This window comes from Vulpes lagopus, chromosome 19 (genome assembly GCF_018345385.1).
Source record: "Vulpes lagopus strain Blue_001 chromosome 19, ASM1834538v1, whole genome shotgun sequence".
In the NCBI taxonomy this organism is placed as follows: Eukaryota; Metazoa; Chordata; class Mammalia; order Carnivora; family Canidae; genus Vulpes; species Vulpes lagopus.
Genome location: NC_054842.1, coordinates 12,148,737 through 12,166,723, shown reverse-complemented (window position 1 = coordinate 12,166,723; position 17,987 = coordinate 12,148,737). Strand labels below are relative to the sequence as shown.

The following is a 17,987-nucleotide window of genomic DNA, read 5'->3' as shown; positions in this document are numbered from 1 at the left end:
TATGTGACTCCCAATTAAAGCCCTTTTGTTTGTCTGTCTGCTTGTTTAATACAGTCTGAATAGAGACTTATCTATGGCTATCACATATTCAGCAAAGGTGTCCAGGGGTTCCTGTAATTTGAGGGTTCCCAAGACTATCCTCAGTTTCCACTATTTGATAGAATTAAATTAATTACTATTAATTAAATTAATTACAAAATTCAGAAAATCTCTTATACAGTTAATTATGACAAAAGGTACAGATTAAAATCAACAAAGGAAAAAGGCACATTGATCAGAGTCCAGGAGACCAAGGCACAAGGTTCCAGTTGCCCTCTCCTAGTGGGGTCTCAAGAACAGTGCTTGCTTCTCCTAGAATAGAGCATGACAACACATGTGGAGCATTGCCTGCCAGGGAAGCTCACTCAAGCCTTGGGGTCCAGGGGTTTTACTGCAGGTCAGCCACACAGGCAGTCAGCCACACCTGTGTGACTGACCTTAGTCACTCAATTACCCACCCCTCTAGAAGTCAAGCTGATACACAGCGTGGCCCAAGGCCCCCATCATAAAATCACATTGTTAGCATAGACCATCCAGTGTCTGTTAGTGGCCCAAGTCCCCCAGGTAAAGAAGGGCATTGTTGCCAGGAAGGATATACCAAAGACTTAGAGGTTACCTTCTAGGAGCAGGTCAAGGGTCAAATCTTTCTTTGGAATGTGCAGGGTGGGGACAACCCAGACTTGATGACTTAATTCTTTACTGCACACAGTTCCTCTTACGGGTCCAGCTACCTGGTAAGGAATTCCAAGGTAACACTAGCTCCTCTTTTAATGCAACAGGCTCAAGGGTCAGACAGCAGGCTCAGTCCTCAGTACATCCCAGCCAGTTGGGCAGCACTAACACAGCCCCATGCCTGGTCTCCACTCCAAACCAATTAGATTGAATCCTCCAGGGCTGGGGCCTGCACATCAGTACTTGTAGATTGTATCCCTAGAGATTTGTTATCGAGACAGATTTGAGAAGCCCCAGGTATAGGCTCGGATCACCCCTGTGGGCAGGGTGGAGGTAAGTATAGTGGAGAGGTGTAGATGCAGGGAGCATTTTCTTCCTGGAGGGTCAGGAAAGGGTATGCTGTTTGTGCAGGGCCAGGGGAATCAGCAAGGTTTAAGTCTAGGGGAGCGGGACAGATAGGGACAGAGGAGCACAAGGGACAATAGGCTGGAAGGAGAGACAGAGGCTTAATCCCCTAAAGCCTTTAATGCCTTTGGACTTGGTCTCATGGCTAATGGGCATCTAGTGAGGCTATTTGGTGCTGGGGTATGTCAGGCTCAGAGCTGTGCTTTAAAGAAAGTAGTCCCTTGACCAATGCAAGCTAGACTGTAAGTGTGGGGGAAAGAGGGAGAGGGCAGCCAGTGCAATAGGGACCTGCTGAGCAGTCCTGGGAACAGAACCATCTGCCATTAGTTCACTCATTTCATGCCTGCTACTGTGTAATATTCACTGATAGACCCCATTCTAGGCACTGAGGGCCCAAGAGTGAACATCACGTGGTGCCTGCCATTAAAAGCCTGGCAGACAGGGAGAGAAGCAATCAACAAACATATACTGTGTCAGGTGAAGCTAAGTGCTGTGGATGAAGATACCACAGGGTAAGGGGCATGGGGAGTGAGAGAAAGCTTTCTGTAAGAGAATGGTGTAGAGGCCTCTCTGATAAGGTGACATTTGAGAAAAGTGAGTGAAGTTGACATCCTCAGCCAGGAGAGCAGTGGGAGGACATTCTACGGAGAGAGAGAATGGCAAGTGCAAAGGCCCAGAGGTGGCCATGAGCATGATAGTGAGAGTGGTATACAGTGGGGCTGGAAATATGGGGGCAAATGTGAAGACATTTATGGAGAATCAAGAAGATTTATGACTAGTTAGATGGTGGGTGGATGATGTGACTTCAGTTTGGCTTAAGGCAGAGTTGCTTAACACTTGCTACACTTTAAAATCATGTGGTGACCATTTAAAAATTCCAGTGTCTGTGCTTTATTATTCTGTTTATCTGAAGTTGAAAAGTAGACAAACCACCCAGAATGTATAAGGAACTCTGACCTCTCAATAATAAGCTGGCAACGCAATTTTAAAATGGGTAAAAAATATGACATGTCCTAAAAGAAGATATGCAAATGGCCAGTAAGCCCATGAAAAGATGCGCAATATAATTTGACATCAGGGAAATGCAAATTGAAACCATTGAGAGCTCACTAGAAAAACTAAAATTGAGACTGACCCTACAAGTGCTGGCAGGGATGTGGCGCAACTGGAACTCTCAATACACTGCTGGTAGGAATGGAAAATGTTGCAGCTACTCTAGAAAACAATTTAGCAGTTTCTTATATAACTAACATAAATTTTAGCATATAACCTGGCATTCCACTTCTATGTATTTACCTAAGGGAAATTAAAAACATATGCTCACACAAAGACTTTCTTATATGTGAATGTTATAGCAGCTTTATCCATAAGAGCTGACAACAGAAACAGCTCAGGTGTCCAGTAACAGGTGAATGTATGAACAGCCTATGATACTACCAATAATAAACAGGAATGAATTAATGATGCGTGCAACAACATGGAGAATCTCTAGAAGGTAGTACTAAGCATGTGTGTATGTGCACGCACACACACACACACAAGAGCAAAACAAAACACAGAACAAAACAAAAAGAAACCACAGACTTCCTACTATATGATTCCAATCATATGAAATTCTAGGAAAGGCAAAAACTGAGTGACCAAAAGCAGATAGGAGTTTGCCTGGGATTGGGAGTACACAGGGGCACAAAGGAACTTTTTTGGTGTGAAAGAAATGTTCTACAATGATGGTGGTGGTGGTTTACACAAGTATATGTATTTGTTAAGGCTCATTTCCACACATAAAATGGCACATTTGATCGTCAATGAATTATACTTCAATAGAGCTGATTAAAAAGAAAACAAAACTCATCTTTAATGGCAGAGGTCAAAACAGTGATTACTTGGGGGAGGGGAGATAACTGCCTGGAGAGGGCACAAGATAGCCTGCGGGGGAACAGGAATACCCCATACCTTGATCTGGGTGGTCACCATAGGGATGTATACTTATGTAAAGATTCACTGAGCTGTATACTCAGGACATATGCATTTTACCATGTGTAAATTATACCGAAAATTTAAAAAGTAGTCATGTCTGAATCCCACTCCTAGAAATTGGGATTTAATTGGTCCAAGGATGTGCCCAAGCTATATTTTAGGGGCTCCTAGGAGAGTCTAATATCCAGCCATAGATGAGAGCCATCTATGAGAGAGTGTTTTTAGAGACAGGAAAAGGCAGTGTTGAGTCTGAGCAATGAGGAGTATTCTGATGCCATCTGCAGTCTGGTGGCATATTCAAGGCTGAGGAGGATGCTCAGCTCAGCTTTGGCTTTCAGGGGATTCGAGGTAAGGTTGGGTCTTCTGAGCTTCTTTATGGACACACACAAAGATACTCAGGGTACTCCAGACTTGGAGGCTGTAGACAGGACTAACTGTGTGCAGAGTAATCTTGGGAAATGTGTACTTGGTGGGGTTTGCTTCAGTGCAGGCTTCTTTTCCTAGGCCTGGGGCACGATGGCAGCAGATGAAGGCACACAGGACACCTTGCGGCTCCAGTTCAAGGCCATGCAGGAGATGCAGCACAAAAGGTTACAGAAGCAGATGGAGAGACAGAAGGAAAAAGAACTGAGCCTCAAAATCAAAGTCGATGACCAAAAAGAGCCCTTGAAGATCTCCGATGGCTTCAGCCTTCTCCAAGCTGGGGAGCAAAACTCAAAAAACAGCTTTGAGCAGAGGTAAATGCAAGTATGAACTCCCCCAGGAGCACTGGAGGGAGGTAGGGGAGGTGAGAGAGAGAGAGCTGATCACAGATGGCTGGGCATTCACGTTGACTAGATGTGTTTATAAGTTGAGCCACAGAGGTTTGACACAGAGGTGGTTACTGAGGAATTGCATCTGATAGAGCTGTGTTCCGGTGGATATGATTTGATATGAACTGTATTTAAAAATCATTTAAAGTCAAATGGAAAATTTGAAACTCATCAGAGTGTAGTTTATTCACTTGAATTTTCTTATTCAGCTTCTCTTTCATGAAAATCGTGTTTGGGTTTCTGAGGAGCTGGCTGTCTAACTCTGATGGGTCTTAAATTATCATTGCTCCTAATTGTCATCTGGGATCATTCTCCTATGCCATTTCCCTTCCCTGACCACCCATAAACATACCTGTGTAAAGATTTCTTGATGGGTCCCTTGGTCTTTCACAGTTGGTGAAACGGTTGTAAGGAGTCCAGAATCTTCTCATTTTGCTCTAAATCCAACAATATCACAGATCCATGTTGATTTATACTTGTTATTAGAAGAAGAAGGTTATATTGATAAAAAATTCTCTGCTAGTAAAAACAAAAACAAAAAACCCACAATACTTGTTGAGCTGTCTCTTTGCTTCTGGTTTGGCCCAGAATCTACCTTCTCCATTTTCAGATTCTACTTTTTCTGGTTTCTCAATTTTCAAAATATTCTACTAAAAAATGCTAATTGAGAAAAACATACAGGCTGCTCAAAAATGGAAAAAGTCCCCATGACTCCTAAATATTAGCTCTAAATTAACCCCAGGCCTATTTCTCAATGATCTTTCCTCAAATCAGAGAAACCAGAATTGATGGAGACTTTAGCCTTTGGTAGAATAACAACTGACTGGTGGCTCGGTCAGTTAAGCATCCAACTCTTGATTTTGGCTCAGGTCTTGATCTCAGGGTCAGGAGTTCAAGCCCCACATTGGGTTCTGTGCCTGGCATGGAATCTACTTTTAAAAAAATGATGATGATAATGATAATATCAGCTTTCCTAATAATTATTGTTCCCTCTAACTTCTGTACTCCCCCCCCCCCCCCCCCCCCCCCGCACACCTGTCCCTAGGGAGTCCGTTCCGTGCCTCACAGTAGAAGTGATCACAGACCCATCAACCACGTGTTTCTCATGTTTTAAAGGGCTGAAGAGAGCCTGGCAAGACGACTCATAATAAAAAAAACCACAGCACCTGCTCTGATTTTCTATCAGGTTTACCCAGAGGCCTAGCCTTAACTGTATGTGTATATACACATACAGTATATATATATATACAGTTTATATATATAGTTATATCTATACTATATATATACAGTTTATATATAGTTTATATATAGTTATATCTATACTATATATATAGTTTATATATAGTTTATATAGTTATATATATACATATGTATATAGTTATATATATACATACATATATATATATGTATATATATAGTTACAACTATAAATGTCCAAGTATCACTTTAGGTGCATTTCACAAACTTTGATGTATATCACCGCTGCACTCAGTTTATTCTAAATATTTCATAATACACGTTACGATTTCTTCTCAACCCTAAGCAATTTAGGAGTATGGGTTTTTTTAGTCTCAAACAAATGATGGATTTGGGGGGTTGCATTTTTATTTTATTTTTTGCTACCTTTTTAGTATGATTTCTAATTTTAGTCAATTGCCATTAAAGAAAATGGCCTGTATGATGTCCACGCTGTGGAATTTGCTAAGATTGCCTTTGTGACCTATAATATAATACATTTGTATCCATGTTCTGTGGATGCTTGAAGGAATATGAATTCTTGGAGAGAGGTAGTTGGTTTTATAGCCCTCTCCTAAGCCTGTAGTAAACAATGTTATTCAAACTTTTTGTGTCCTTTCGTGTGTGTGTGTGTGTGTGTGTGTGTGTTTGTGCATGTGTTCATAGTCACTCAGTTTTGAGAACAGTGTGTTAAAATCTGCTCATTGACATTTTCTATTTCATACAGACTGTTCTTATCACCACCTAGTGTCTAACCAGATACAACAAACCTGACTCCCACCCACTGGTCCCTGTAATTCTGCGTTTGCCCTTGTAGGATGCTTGAAGATGAGATTGCACACCTTCGAGAGCAGCTCAGGGAGACGGTAGATGAAAACGGGCGATTGTATAAGCTGCTGAAGGAAAGGGATTTTGAAATCAAACATCTCAAAAAGAAAATAGAAGATGACAGATTTGCCTTCACAGGTAGCTCCACCCTTGCTGTGACAGTGCCTGCCCTGAGTTCCACGTAGCTGTCCCAGCTGCCATGGAGCCTTCCGGGCAGAGCAAACAGCAGGTTCCAGAGGGTAGGTGCTTGAGAGAGTGCCAAGGGTCAGCTGCGGTCAGGCTTGTCCAGATAAGTTCTGGAAATGAAGGAGAGGGTGGAGGAAGAGAACAGGCTGAGGAAGCCAGCATGCCAGGAAATGGGAGTGCAAGAATAGCAGGGACAGTGGGCAGGCTTTCTGGGTAGTGTTGGTAACCCAGCTAGGACTCACGACAGGGGTTCGCCATGGATGCTCACTCACTGCGTGTTGACAAACCAGCAAGGTCCCTTTTATCCTGCTGCTCTGGCTCAGACATTGTATTGTGGATGTGAAAAAGCCACAGTGGAAGTAGGCATTCACTCTACAGCACTTGCTGCTTCAGAAAAATGGTTGAGACAGGGAAGGTAGCTGTGTTGAGGGGATTTCCTAGGACTCAGTAGGGTGTAGCGTGAGGCTTGGCCCTTCAGGTCTGGGCTGGACTTTGGCTTTGTTGGTAGGGATGTCGGTCAGCCCTATGGACCTGAGGATGACCTTAGCTTTGTGGGTGTGAGCTGGACATTGGCTCTGTGGTTATGAGCTAGACCTTGGCCCCGCAGCTGTGGTGGGGACCTTGGCCCTGATTGTCCTCTGTTCCACATACACCCATTGAGTAATTCCCAGGTAGCTGACTAAACCAGAAAGCTGGTGTAATGAATCACAGATACCAATGGGCCTCAGCTGGCATCTGTCAGAGCATCCCTCCCTGCCTCTGAGAGCCAGTGTCTTTAAGGGTAGGTGCATGCAAAGCACCAGTACAGAGTTAAAAAGCAAGAGAATTTGGTATCCTTTTTTTTTAATTTTTTTTATTTTTTTAATTTTTATTTATGTTAGTCACAGAGAGAGAGAGAGAGAGGCAATTTGGTATCCTAAAAGCCCTTGGTAGCCTATTGTGTTCTCCCTCCATTCTTTGGCCTTTTCTATCTAAAACAAAAACCACACTGAGGAGAGGGACTTGTGAGGCATAGAAACACACCCAGCCTGGCTTGGGTTTAGATGAATAAGGGCAGCTTGACATTCAGCAGAAGCTGATGGGCTCCAGGGAAGGGAGCAGGAGATGCTTCCTCATCCTGGGAGACTGGGGCCTGAGGGCTACTCGCTCTTGCCTAGCCTGTCCCATGCTCTCTCCTGGTCTCTGCCTACTTGCTCATGGTCTTGTCTGATTGCCAGCCCTAACTCTTCCTCAAGACCCCTTAGAATCCACTCCTTGCTGTGAGGTCCCCATTTCTAATTTCCAATGTCACGTTTGAAAGAGAAAAGTCTGACTGCCTGGCCCATGTTTATAGACCAGGCCACAAGTGACAGGCCTCTGACAGACTGGTTTTCCTTTAGCTGGATTTTTAGTGATGGCTTTAATTTTTTTTTAGACGGTATTTCTCCGTATGATATTTCTTTGTACGATTTTTTAGTGATTGCTAAGTTGATCACAAATTATATAACTTTTCACAGTCTACTTAGAATTAATATTTTACCACTTCAAGTGGAATGAAGAAACAACCACCATATCGGTCCCCCAGCTTTTAGATGTCTATGTTTTATATATCTATGTATTGAAAATCTCAATAGACAATGTTATAATATTTGCTCTCAACCATTACACATAGGGTAACCTAAGGAGACAAAAGTAGTCTATTATATTTACCCACATACTTAGCATTTTTGTGCTTACCCATCCACTGCTCCCCCCCCCCCCGCCATCATGGGGTTAAAGTTTTAAGAGTAGGGCTTGGGGGGAAAAAAACAGATTTTTCTTGTTTTCTCTGAGTACCCCTTCCTGCCCTTTAGACTAGAAAAGGCCTCTCTTGGACCTCTTCATTACCTCTAGTTCCAGGATTTTTGATTCCTGGAAGGAAAACATAACCCAGAAAACTCATGGCTGGACCATGTGTACTTCTAGATATGGTTTCCATCCCCATGTTCTGAGCCCTTCCTCTTGAAGCATCCCCAACATCTCCAGCAGATAGGAGGTGGCCAAGGATAGTTGCTCCCAGTTTCTCTACTCACTGCCTGGCCCAGGCTAGCAGCAGCAAGCCTGGGCTGAGTCAGTTTGAAAACCATCTAGCCTGCCTATTTACTTCCACCACTTGTCACTCCCAGGCTGTTATGAGGCTCATGACAGTCGTATTAAAAAGCAGGACTAGGCAGGTGTCTCTGCCAGTTACCCACTCCTGGAGTGTCAGAAGCATTCAGAGAACTTGCAGACCATCTGACCAGACATGCTGTTGCACAAATGGACAGGGGACTCTAAGGCTAGCCAGGCAGTCTCCTGGGCTGCTATCTGCATAGCCCCACACCACTCAGTTTCCCACATTCACACCCTTCCAGCCACCTCTTCCACAGCCTCCTGCCCTTGTCCACTGTGTTCCAGCTACTCTGCCCTGCTTGATGGTCTTAGATACTCCAAACATGTTCCTGCCTCTGGACCTTTGCACTTGCTGTGTCCTCCTCTTAGAGTGTTCTTCCCAGTTGGGAACACTCTTCTTGATGGCTTTCTCCTTCACTTCATTCATCCAGGTCTCTGTTCATACATACCTCCTCAGATAGGCTTTTCCTGACCACTCAGTCTAAAATAGTGTCACCTATCCCTTTCTTTTTTTTTTTTTTAAGATTTTATTTATTTATTCATGAAAGCAGGGGGAGAGAGAGAGAGAGATACTGAGAGGCAGAGACACAGGCAGAGGGAGAAGCAGGCTCTATGCAAGGAGCTCCATCCTAGGTCTCCAGGATCACGCCCTGGGCTGTAGGCGGCGCTAAACCACTGAGCTACCCGGGCAGAGGGAGAAGCAGGCTCAATGCACCGGGAGCCCGATGTGGGATTCGATCCCGAGTCTTCAGGATCGCGCCCTGAGCCAAAGGCAGGCGCCAAACCACTGTGCCACCCAGGGATCCCTCACCTATCCCTTTCATTCTCTTGTCCAGCTTTCTTTTACTTCATAGCACGTAGTCTTCCTGGACACTGGAATACATATTTATTTGTTTTTTATTATCTATCTCCCTGGCTAGAATGTAAACTCTATAAATCTTTTTTATGCACCATTGAATCCCTAATACAGAGAGTATCCAACCCTTCATGAAGCCCAATAAATACATACTAAATGGATGCTTGCATTTGTACTAGTTAGGTATCACCACAAAACTCTGTGCAAGAAACCACCACATAATGTCAGCAGCATTCAGCAAGAAGCATGTATTGAGCTCAAACCTCTGGGGTTAATTGGGGCTTGGCAGACCTAGGCCAGGCCTAGCTAGGGTGGTTCAGCTATGTGCCACTTTTCTCTTCCTCTTCCTGGGACCAGCCAGCTGGCCTAGCTGTGTTCTTCTTGTGGAGATGGCATGAGCAAAAAGAGGGGGATTTAACTACACAAATGCTTCTCAAGCCTCTACCTGTGCCTTATCTGCTGACAGCTGATTGGCCAAATAAGTCATTGGCTGAGCCAGAGTCAGGCAGGCATAGAAGGGTTGAGGAAGTATATCCTATTGCCTGGAGGGCACAGTAGAGTCATAGAGCATAGGATGTGGATGTGTAACCTGTCACTGAGGAGGGCATGAAAGGCATGAAGGAATTGGGGCAATAAACTTATATCCCATAGAAATAAAATTTATAATTTTCTGAGTGGCTGCATTTCTATTCATGGGAGTTGGGTTTCAGGGTGACTAGGTATGTCATAACTCCCCTGAGCCTCTGCCCTTGCCTGGGTGTTCCAGCTTTTAAAACCCTGGGGCCATTGGTAGTGTGGCATGAGTTTGATGTGTGGGCCTGTGCATTTCATTGACCTTACTGTTTCCTTCATCATAGGGACAGCTGGTATGGCCGGGGATGTGATTGCCACCAAAATTGTCGAGCTGTCCAAAAAGAACCGGGTGCTGACGGCAGAGTCAGAGGGTGCGAAAACCAGAGTGAAGCAGCTGAGCAATCGCATCCAGGAGCTGGAGCGGGAAGTGAGGGGCCTTAGTCATTCCTGCCTCTAGAGGGGACTTCCAGGACCCTGGACCTCTCTCAAAGAGGGATCCACAGTTAGATGCTTTGGGTCTTTCTGAAGGGCCTGTGGGTCAGCGTGTGCAAAGAGTCCCTCAGTCTTTGCCATGTCCTGAGAGGGGGAAAGTGTGTCAGGAAGCAAGAGGTCAGAGGGCATGGAGAGGCAGCCATCATGGTGGTTAGGACACAGACCCAGAGCCTGACCGCCTGCAGCTCCATCACTGACATGCTTTGCGACTTCGAGCAGGTTATAAACTCACTGTGCCTCAGTTTCCTCCATCTGACACATGGCAGTAATAATAGTACTCACCCTAAGGTTTTTCTGAGGATTAAGAGACTCAATAATATAAAATGCTTCGGCAGTGCTGGGCATGTAGCAAATGCTAGATTAATGTTTGTTACATACATTAACAGGGATCTTTGCTAAGGTGAAGCTAGAGCCCAGCGCACTCCACCAGTAGGTCTCACTTCTGCCCATCTTCCTCTTTCTGCTGCTCCCTGCCGTCCCACAGCTAGTCACAGACCCTCCCCCGCCCCAAACTGGCAAGGACACAACCCAAGGAGTTCATGGTCCCATAGGAGCTGGAATGGAATCTGAATGCTAGAGAAAACCTAGCTGCCTTATGTGGGCTGAAGAGGCTGGAGCTCCGAGAGGTTAGAGGGCTTTCTCGAGTCACACAGCACATGGTGGTGCTGCATTGCAATTCCAATTCTGTTGTCCTCTGGAATTGTCCTTAGTTGTTATTCTGGGCATCAAATTAGAGCTTCTTTACTCTTTAACAAACTGTCTGAGAACCATCTCAGGCTCTGTGCCAGGCCCTCTACTGGGGAGCAAGATAGGCATGGACCTTGCCTCCTCAGAAGCAGATCCAGCACCGAGGGCCTCTCAGAGGAGGGGGCACACACAGTGGGTCCCTGGAGGGTGGGAAGGGGTCACAAGCAGAGGGCCCAGCAGACACCAAGTCCCTGAGTGGGGAAGAAGGTCTGAGAGGAAACCTGTGTGGCCAAGAATGGAGCAAGGTGAGGTCAGAGGTGGGAGGGCAGGCCACCCCCGGCCTTATCAGACATGGTCTATCTTTCTGTGAACAGTTGGGAAATTTTTAAAGGGTCAGTTGGCTGTCTGTATGAAGTGCCGGGCTTGGCAATAGGCCATCAGCTCATGTGGCAGGTTTCTTAGCATCTCAGACCCTGTCTTCTTGTCTACTGCACGAAGTCCATCGTCCCTTTACATAACACCTCCCAGGTTGTGGGTAGAACTCTGGGATACAGACCATGGCTGCAGTATTATGTATTAAGCTGTTAGTGAATCCTGGTGTGTGCCTGGGGAGTGAGGCAGACAATCAATTAGGCCCTCTCCCATCGCAGAGCAGTTTGAAGGGCAGAGCTCTTCCCTTAATGGTCCTAAAGTGAGCTGAACCAGTGAAACCAGTAAGCACACGCCCAGCGGTGGCAGGGGAGCACTGCACTCAGGCACCACAGTTGCCAAGCACGATCCAGTATTAAGTGCAAGGTTTGCTTTTCAGCTGCAGAGGGCCCTGGCCAGGCTACCAGCCAAGATGGCCAGCGACGCGGGAGCCAAGGCGCCGAGGGCTCAGACGGCAGACAGAGCCATGGTATGAGTTCTCTTCTGTGCTAGAGAGTCTGTGGGGCAGCTGTGGGCCTGGCTCTCCTGTCCTCTATGGGAGGGTAGGCGCCTCTGTTCGGGGTCCGCCTCCACCCCATTGCCTGGCCAGTGCCCACTAGTGCAGCATCCTCAGAGTGGTTGTCAGGGAATAGTAACCGAGTCTGTGGCTTGAGGCCAGGCATGCCCCCAGGGAGGCCAGAGAAGGTCTAACTCTGATCAGCCCCCAGTGAGGGAGACCCTGGAACCCTAGAATTTCAGGACCAGCAGGGAAGGCCTGCTCCAACTGGCCTCCTACTCTTGGCCCAGCAGCATCCCTTACAGCATCCTCACTGGGGAGATATCCAGCCTCTTACTTACCCCAGGGACAAGGAGCTCACTACTGCTCCTTGAGCCTAGTTGGGCCAGTGGGGAGCACATTTCATATTGTGAGAAGTCTTGCCTTTTTAGAACTCCAAGTCTACAAAATAAAAGTGACTGTTGGGAATGGCGGCTTATTTCCTACATTCCAGTCCACTGAGCCAGTGAGTAGGGCCTTGAACCCAGGAAATGGGAATTGCTGCTCCAAAAACGGAAGGCAGTCTGACCCTGTGGACTACCAGGGAAAGGCATGGAGCCCACACTAGATAGTAGGTAGCATCAGAGTCTTAAGAACAATGCCTCCCCAGGGGTTTTCATAGAAAGCCTGGACATACAGGGAGTCAAGCCTTAGGACTACCTCGTCAGTGCTCCTTTTCTAGCTCCACCTCCTTTTTGCCTACCACTCAGCATCAAGCCACCTCATGCCCATGTTGAGGAGGATTCAGCCTTCAGTCTACAGCGACAGGCCCTTAGGTTCCAGGAAGGGAACTCACCGGGCTGAATGTTAGTCTAGTGTAAACCTGTCTCCTTGCTAGGGAGGCAAGAGAGGGGCTCTGCCCTTGGCAGGGGCTGTCCTAAAGGACTTTTCCTGGCTCAGCTGCTCCTGGTTTATCTACAACACAGAACATTTCCATGTCCCTGACTAGGCTGCTATTGATGGGAGACTGACAGGATTTTCTGAGCCCTGTGACCTAAGGAATCAAAGACAGGTCCTCTGTACAAAGGGGAGCCCAAGAGGGGATGGGTAGCCATGCTGAAGGGAGGAAAGGGACAGGGCCTTCAGAAAGAGCCCCAGGCCCTCAGAGTTCACAGGGGGAACACACCCTCCATGTGAGGCAGCTGGGACATGGGCTGAAGGAGGGGTTCCTCCTGCTGCAGAAGGAAGATGGGGAAGGGCCCTCCAGCAGGAGCAGTATAAGCATGGTGGAGAGGCCGGTGAGCACTAAGTATTCTGTTTCCTCGCTGGCTGTTGGCTGGGCAATGTTTGGCTGCAGCCCAGCCTCCCACAAGAGGGAAAGGGGAATGTAAGCCAGAGGAGGCTGAGTCACCCACGGAGGGAGGCCTTGACCAGCAGCTGGAGCTGGAGCACTCAGCTCTGCTCGGTGGCTGCAGGGAGCCCAGTAGGCTTCTGATGGAAGAGTGGGTGACAGGCTGTCAGCCTCAGTTCAGCAGTACCCTGTGTTTTCCAGGGCACCTTCTGATCAGAGAAAGGACAAAAGCAACGTGCCCCCTCACTATGCGGTTCAGGGTAGCCCAAGCCTAAACCACATTTCAGAGGCCTGCGATCACTGCCACTGCGATCACATTCCGGCCCCCATGTGCCAAAGCACATTCCAGAGTGGACCTGAATGCCCTGTCTCCATTTGGCATGGTCGGTGTGGGGCTCCCAGAGGCTATGTCATGAGCAGCATTGGCATTGTCTGTTCCCCTTGGACTGCATGTCAGTTATTCCCTCAAAGAAAATAGCACAGGGAATGAGAGGATTAGGCCCATGCTCAGGTCTCCCACAAAGCCTGTGGAATTTTGCTCCAGGCAGAAGCAGCTCTGAGATGGCAACGACATAGAGTTGGCCCAGCTGTCCAGGAGGAGAGGACTGGGGGCTTGGCTGAGCAAAGGGGAGAAGGCTGCCATGCACATGGGCCCAGCCCTCACCAGGACACTAGCTAGGCCTCAGCACCCTTTGCCAGCTGCTCACCCCAGCAGCACCTCACCCCAGCCAGGCTAGGCACCCCAGCACTATCCTCTGTCAGAATCTGCCCCAGACAGAGTTCTTCATACACATCTCCTCTCAACTCATACGGCAACCCCCTGCCGCAGGCACTGGTGTTAATACAATCCTATTTTACAGATGAGGAACCAGGCTTGGAGAGGGGAGTCATTGCCTGGGTTCTAGATCCGGGTCCAAGATGTCTGCCCTTCCCATGCTTTGAGCAGGCTCACAGCTGTGAGCCCATCCCATGGGATGCTCATAAACACACCTCCTGCACCACCTGTCAGGGCCAGTGGGCCCATGGCATCAAAGATATGACAGGCAGGGGTATTGCTTGCCAGCCTTGGGCAGATGCAAAGCAGCACCTTAGCAGGGGCAGGACGGGCATCCAACAGCAGTGAGAAGGAATGGCAAGCAGCCAGACTGGGGGGAAGGACGCACACGCACACACACACGTACACTTGCACACATACACAAATTTTAAAAAAGATACATCTGTGTTTTATGTAAGTTCCCAGTGTATACTCTGTTCACATTGGTTATTCTGTTTAGCCTCATGGTGGTGCTGTGAAGAAGCAGGACAGGGAAGTGCTTGTATACCCATTCCATAGGGAGGAAACCGGATGAGGTCAGACTTCTTGGACTGTGTGTCCGCTTCCCGATCAGCCCACTCGTGATGCCTGGGTGCCGGAAATAGCCTCAAGGGGGAAAATCAGCGCTGGGGAAGGACTGGGCTTCTTCTAATCCAACTCATGTCACCCCCAACAGGCTGCTTGCCCCAAGGCTAGTTACTTCCCCTCTCTGGGCCTTATTTTCTTATGGAAGGGGATCCCATGGGCTGACTGTGGAAATCCCTTTAAGGCCAAACTTCTGTGAGTCTCAGAAACTTCTACCAAAGACAGAAATGGGTGGCACATTTGAGAAAAATTTACATCCACGTAGTTTAAATCAAACCTTATTAAAAAAAAAAAAGATATTTCTATGAGTTCCAGCAGGCAGTTTTCATGATTGCTACAGTTCTTCAAGCCACAGAAATGGAACATTTGGCAATGAAACAGGGTCCTTATTTCTGTTTAGTGATTTCATTGCCAGGAAAAGGAGCTCAGGGCCCAAGCTGATGGGTTTCAGGAGAAGGAGGCCTCAAGTTAGGATGGTTGTGATCCTCTTGCCAAGCGAGGGTTGCCTTCTGTGATGGAACTAGTCCTCTCTTTATTCTGAGTGGGGACAGTTTAGCTGCAATGCCAGTCTCTGGAGTTCAGCAGAGAGTGCCCACACTTTGGAAGTGTCTGGGAGCTGTGGATCCCACAGGCTTCCCTCCAGGGGTTCCCCCTTTGTGGCCACCACCTGCATCCATGGATGTGCGATACTCTGAGTGAAAGGTTCAGCTCCCAGAGGTGGGCTGCCAGATTCATGTCCCTGCTCCAGCTTTTCCAACCAGGTCCCCCCAGCCAAGGGGATGCGCCCCTTCTGCCAACCTCTGCTTTGCATCTAGAAGGGGCTGACAACAGGATGCACCTCACAGAGGTTCATGAAGATTAAATGAGTTGCCCCTCATGGAGCACCTAGCATGATGCCCAGCACAGACCTGGTTGAACGGAGCCTGTGATTATTGTTACTCTTTAGGCAACAAGTGACTACTCTCTCCTCTCACCCTGCCCAACTAGCCAGAGACCCCAGAGGTGAAGGTGTTGCAGGACAGGCTGGCAGCCACAAACCTGAAGATGAGTGACCTCCGCAACCAGATCCAGACAGTGAAGCAGGAGCTCCGGATGGCCCAGAAGGTATTCCAGAGCCAGGGGTCAGATGTTCTTGACTGGCTGGGATTGGGAAGAGCATGGCCAGAACAATGGGTTCCATTCAGGGACTTGGCAAGGGCTTGGCCCCATGAGCATCATGCTACTTGCTCTGGGTCAGGCTCCACATCCAGTAACTTCCTTCTGTCCACCCTTCATGCAGACCATTGGTGATTAGGGTTCTCGGCTGCCTGTAGGCCCTAGTGGTACCCTTCTCACCCTGGACAGAAGAGACAGTACCACCTACCCAGGGAGAGTTCTGTGGACTTTCCTTGTGCTACATGTACCCTAGTAGATCCCAGGTCTCTCCTTAATAAGCCACCTTGGACTTGGAAGCCTGCCAAGACTTGCCTCCTGCCCTCTGCTGTCTGTAATATTAGAAAATGAATAGGTTGTTTGTGTATTAAAGACCCCTTTCAAAGGAAAATTCTCAGACTTGGGACACAGGCCCAGCTGCTTCATTATTTATTTTTATTTACATAGTGAATTCTCTGGCATTTGTCTTCCCTGCTGGAACCACTCAGACTAGCCAAGATTTCCAAAACAGTATTCTATTGTGGAAACAAGCACCAGAGACTTGGTGCACTAGATTGGTTCCCATGACAGGCTTCAGAGGGGCTTGGGGGCACCAGCTGGAGAGTTCTGTTTCCACCTCAAAGCCTTGAGTTAGGGTCTGCACCCCACCGTTCAGCAGCCACAATGTTGGGCCTTGCTGAAACCAAATATCCCCAGCTGGCATTTGATGGTCCTCTTTCTTGCTGTACTCAGACATGGCCCCTCATCAGTGGCTTTTCACAGAGGTCGAGTCCCTGTGGCAATGTATTTCCTGTAGCCATCTAGAATGATCTCATTTCTAAGTGATAGGTGAGCAAATTGAGGAAACAGATTTTGGTCAACTTTGTGGTTCACTCATCCCAGAATATGTCAAGAGCAGGTGACCCCATCTAAACATTGTTGGCAATTCCTTATCTGCGGTCAACATGACCAAGAAATACTAAGGACAAGAGAATCACTACTTTCCCAGGGATGGCTGCTCTGAGAGCATGGTCAGCTGGCCTTTGAGGCAGGAGAAAAGTGTGTAAGCAGGGCCTAGGCCCTCTGGGAGCCCCACGCAGCCAGTGTTGCTTCTGAGTACATGGCAGTTTTAGAGCTCTCGTGGGGCTCTCTCGCCTGTCTTCACCAAAGGCCTTGTCCTTTCCAGGTTTTGACCAGCGAGGTCGGGGAAGATGTGAATGTCCAACAGCTCCTGTCTTCCCCAGGGACCTGGAGGGGGAGGGCTCAACAAATTCTCGTTTTGCAAAGCAAGGTGAGTGAAATTCTTCTGGCCCAGAACAGAGGGCTTGAAATGCACCAGAAAGGCACATATCAGTTCACATTGTACATGTAGGACCTTAGAAAGGCCTTCAGGCCCAGCAGAGCATACTTGCAGGGCTGTTGTTTTATATTTTCCCCCACCAACCTGATTTTAATTTGTTATTTGATGAACAAGGATTTATATAACACTTACCATGTGCCAGGCACTGGCGCTTAACAAATGCCAAAACCTTTGATTTATTTTACTCTAGGCATATTTTTTCCCCTAGTTCATGTAAATTTGCGTGACTGGTGTACTTGCCGGCTTTTTCCAGTTTTGTCCAGATGGCTTTGTAGACTTTTGAAAGTTTTAATTACCCACTAAAGACTTAGCCTTGTCCCCCTCTTTATGTTCTAAATATTTTGGAGCACTCTCTAGAGGCTATGAGCTGAGTCTCCAGAGCCAGGCTGCTTGAATTTGGATCCCAGCTCTCGACTTGCCAGCTGTACAACCGTGGGCAAGTTCCTTCACCTCTCTGGGCCTCGGTTTTCTTCTCCTTATACCATGGAGAACAACAGGAGCTACCCCACAGTGTTGATGGGAAGACTGAATGAGTCAATAGGTGTAAAATGGCCAACATGGTGCCTTGCGTGAAGGGAACACTGCACAAAGGTTAACTGTGGTGGTTATTTTCCTCTTTCACCTTCAAACCAAGAAGCACAAGAGTAGGTGAGTGACTTTCCCTCTTGGGCAAGTACATGGCCTTCATCCCCAGGGACTTCCAAGTTCACAGTTCCTGGGTGGTTTTTATCCCAGGGCATCTTATAGGATCCTTGAGGCCAACACGAAGGGGGGACAGTGTCCAAAACACTGTGATTTATGACCAATGTGTGGCCTTGGGGTTCAAGAGACCCCAGTTTGAGTCTGGCCTCGGTCACTAGTCTATAGGTTCGATGACCTTGGGCAAATCACTTCATCCCTCTGCCCCTCAGTCTGCTCACTTGCAAAAAAGAGTGTTGTGAGTTAAATG

At 47.5% G+C, this 17,987-nt stretch overlaps 1 protein-coding gene across 2 annotated transcripts in view; it reads left to right on the top strand.

The window, feature by feature from the left end:
• Nucleotides 1-17,987, top strand: part of CCDC13 (coiled-coil domain containing 13) — a 53,586-nt gene that overhangs the window by 10,823 nt on the left and 24,776 nt on the right. Inside the window, exons 2-7 of one of the 2 annotated variants that reach the window (XM_041734436.1) lie at nucleotides 3,598-3,830; nucleotides 5,959-6,107; nucleotides 9,999-10,141; nucleotides 11,702-11,791; nucleotides 15,535-15,651; nucleotides 16,865-16,969. In XM_041734436.1, coding sequence (XP_041590370.1) covers nucleotides 3,610-3,830; nucleotides 5,959-6,107; nucleotides 9,999-10,141; nucleotides 11,702-11,791; nucleotides 15,535-15,651; nucleotides 16,865-16,969 — 825 coding nt within the window. In that variant the 5' untranslated portion in view covers nucleotides 3,598-3,609. Of the gene's footprint in view, nucleotides 1-3,597; nucleotides 3,831-5,958; nucleotides 6,108-9,998; nucleotides 10,142-11,701; nucleotides 11,792-15,534; nucleotides 15,652-16,864; nucleotides 16,970-17,987 lie in introns of those variants that run through there. The other variant, XM_041734437.1, reaches the window with a different exon arrangement.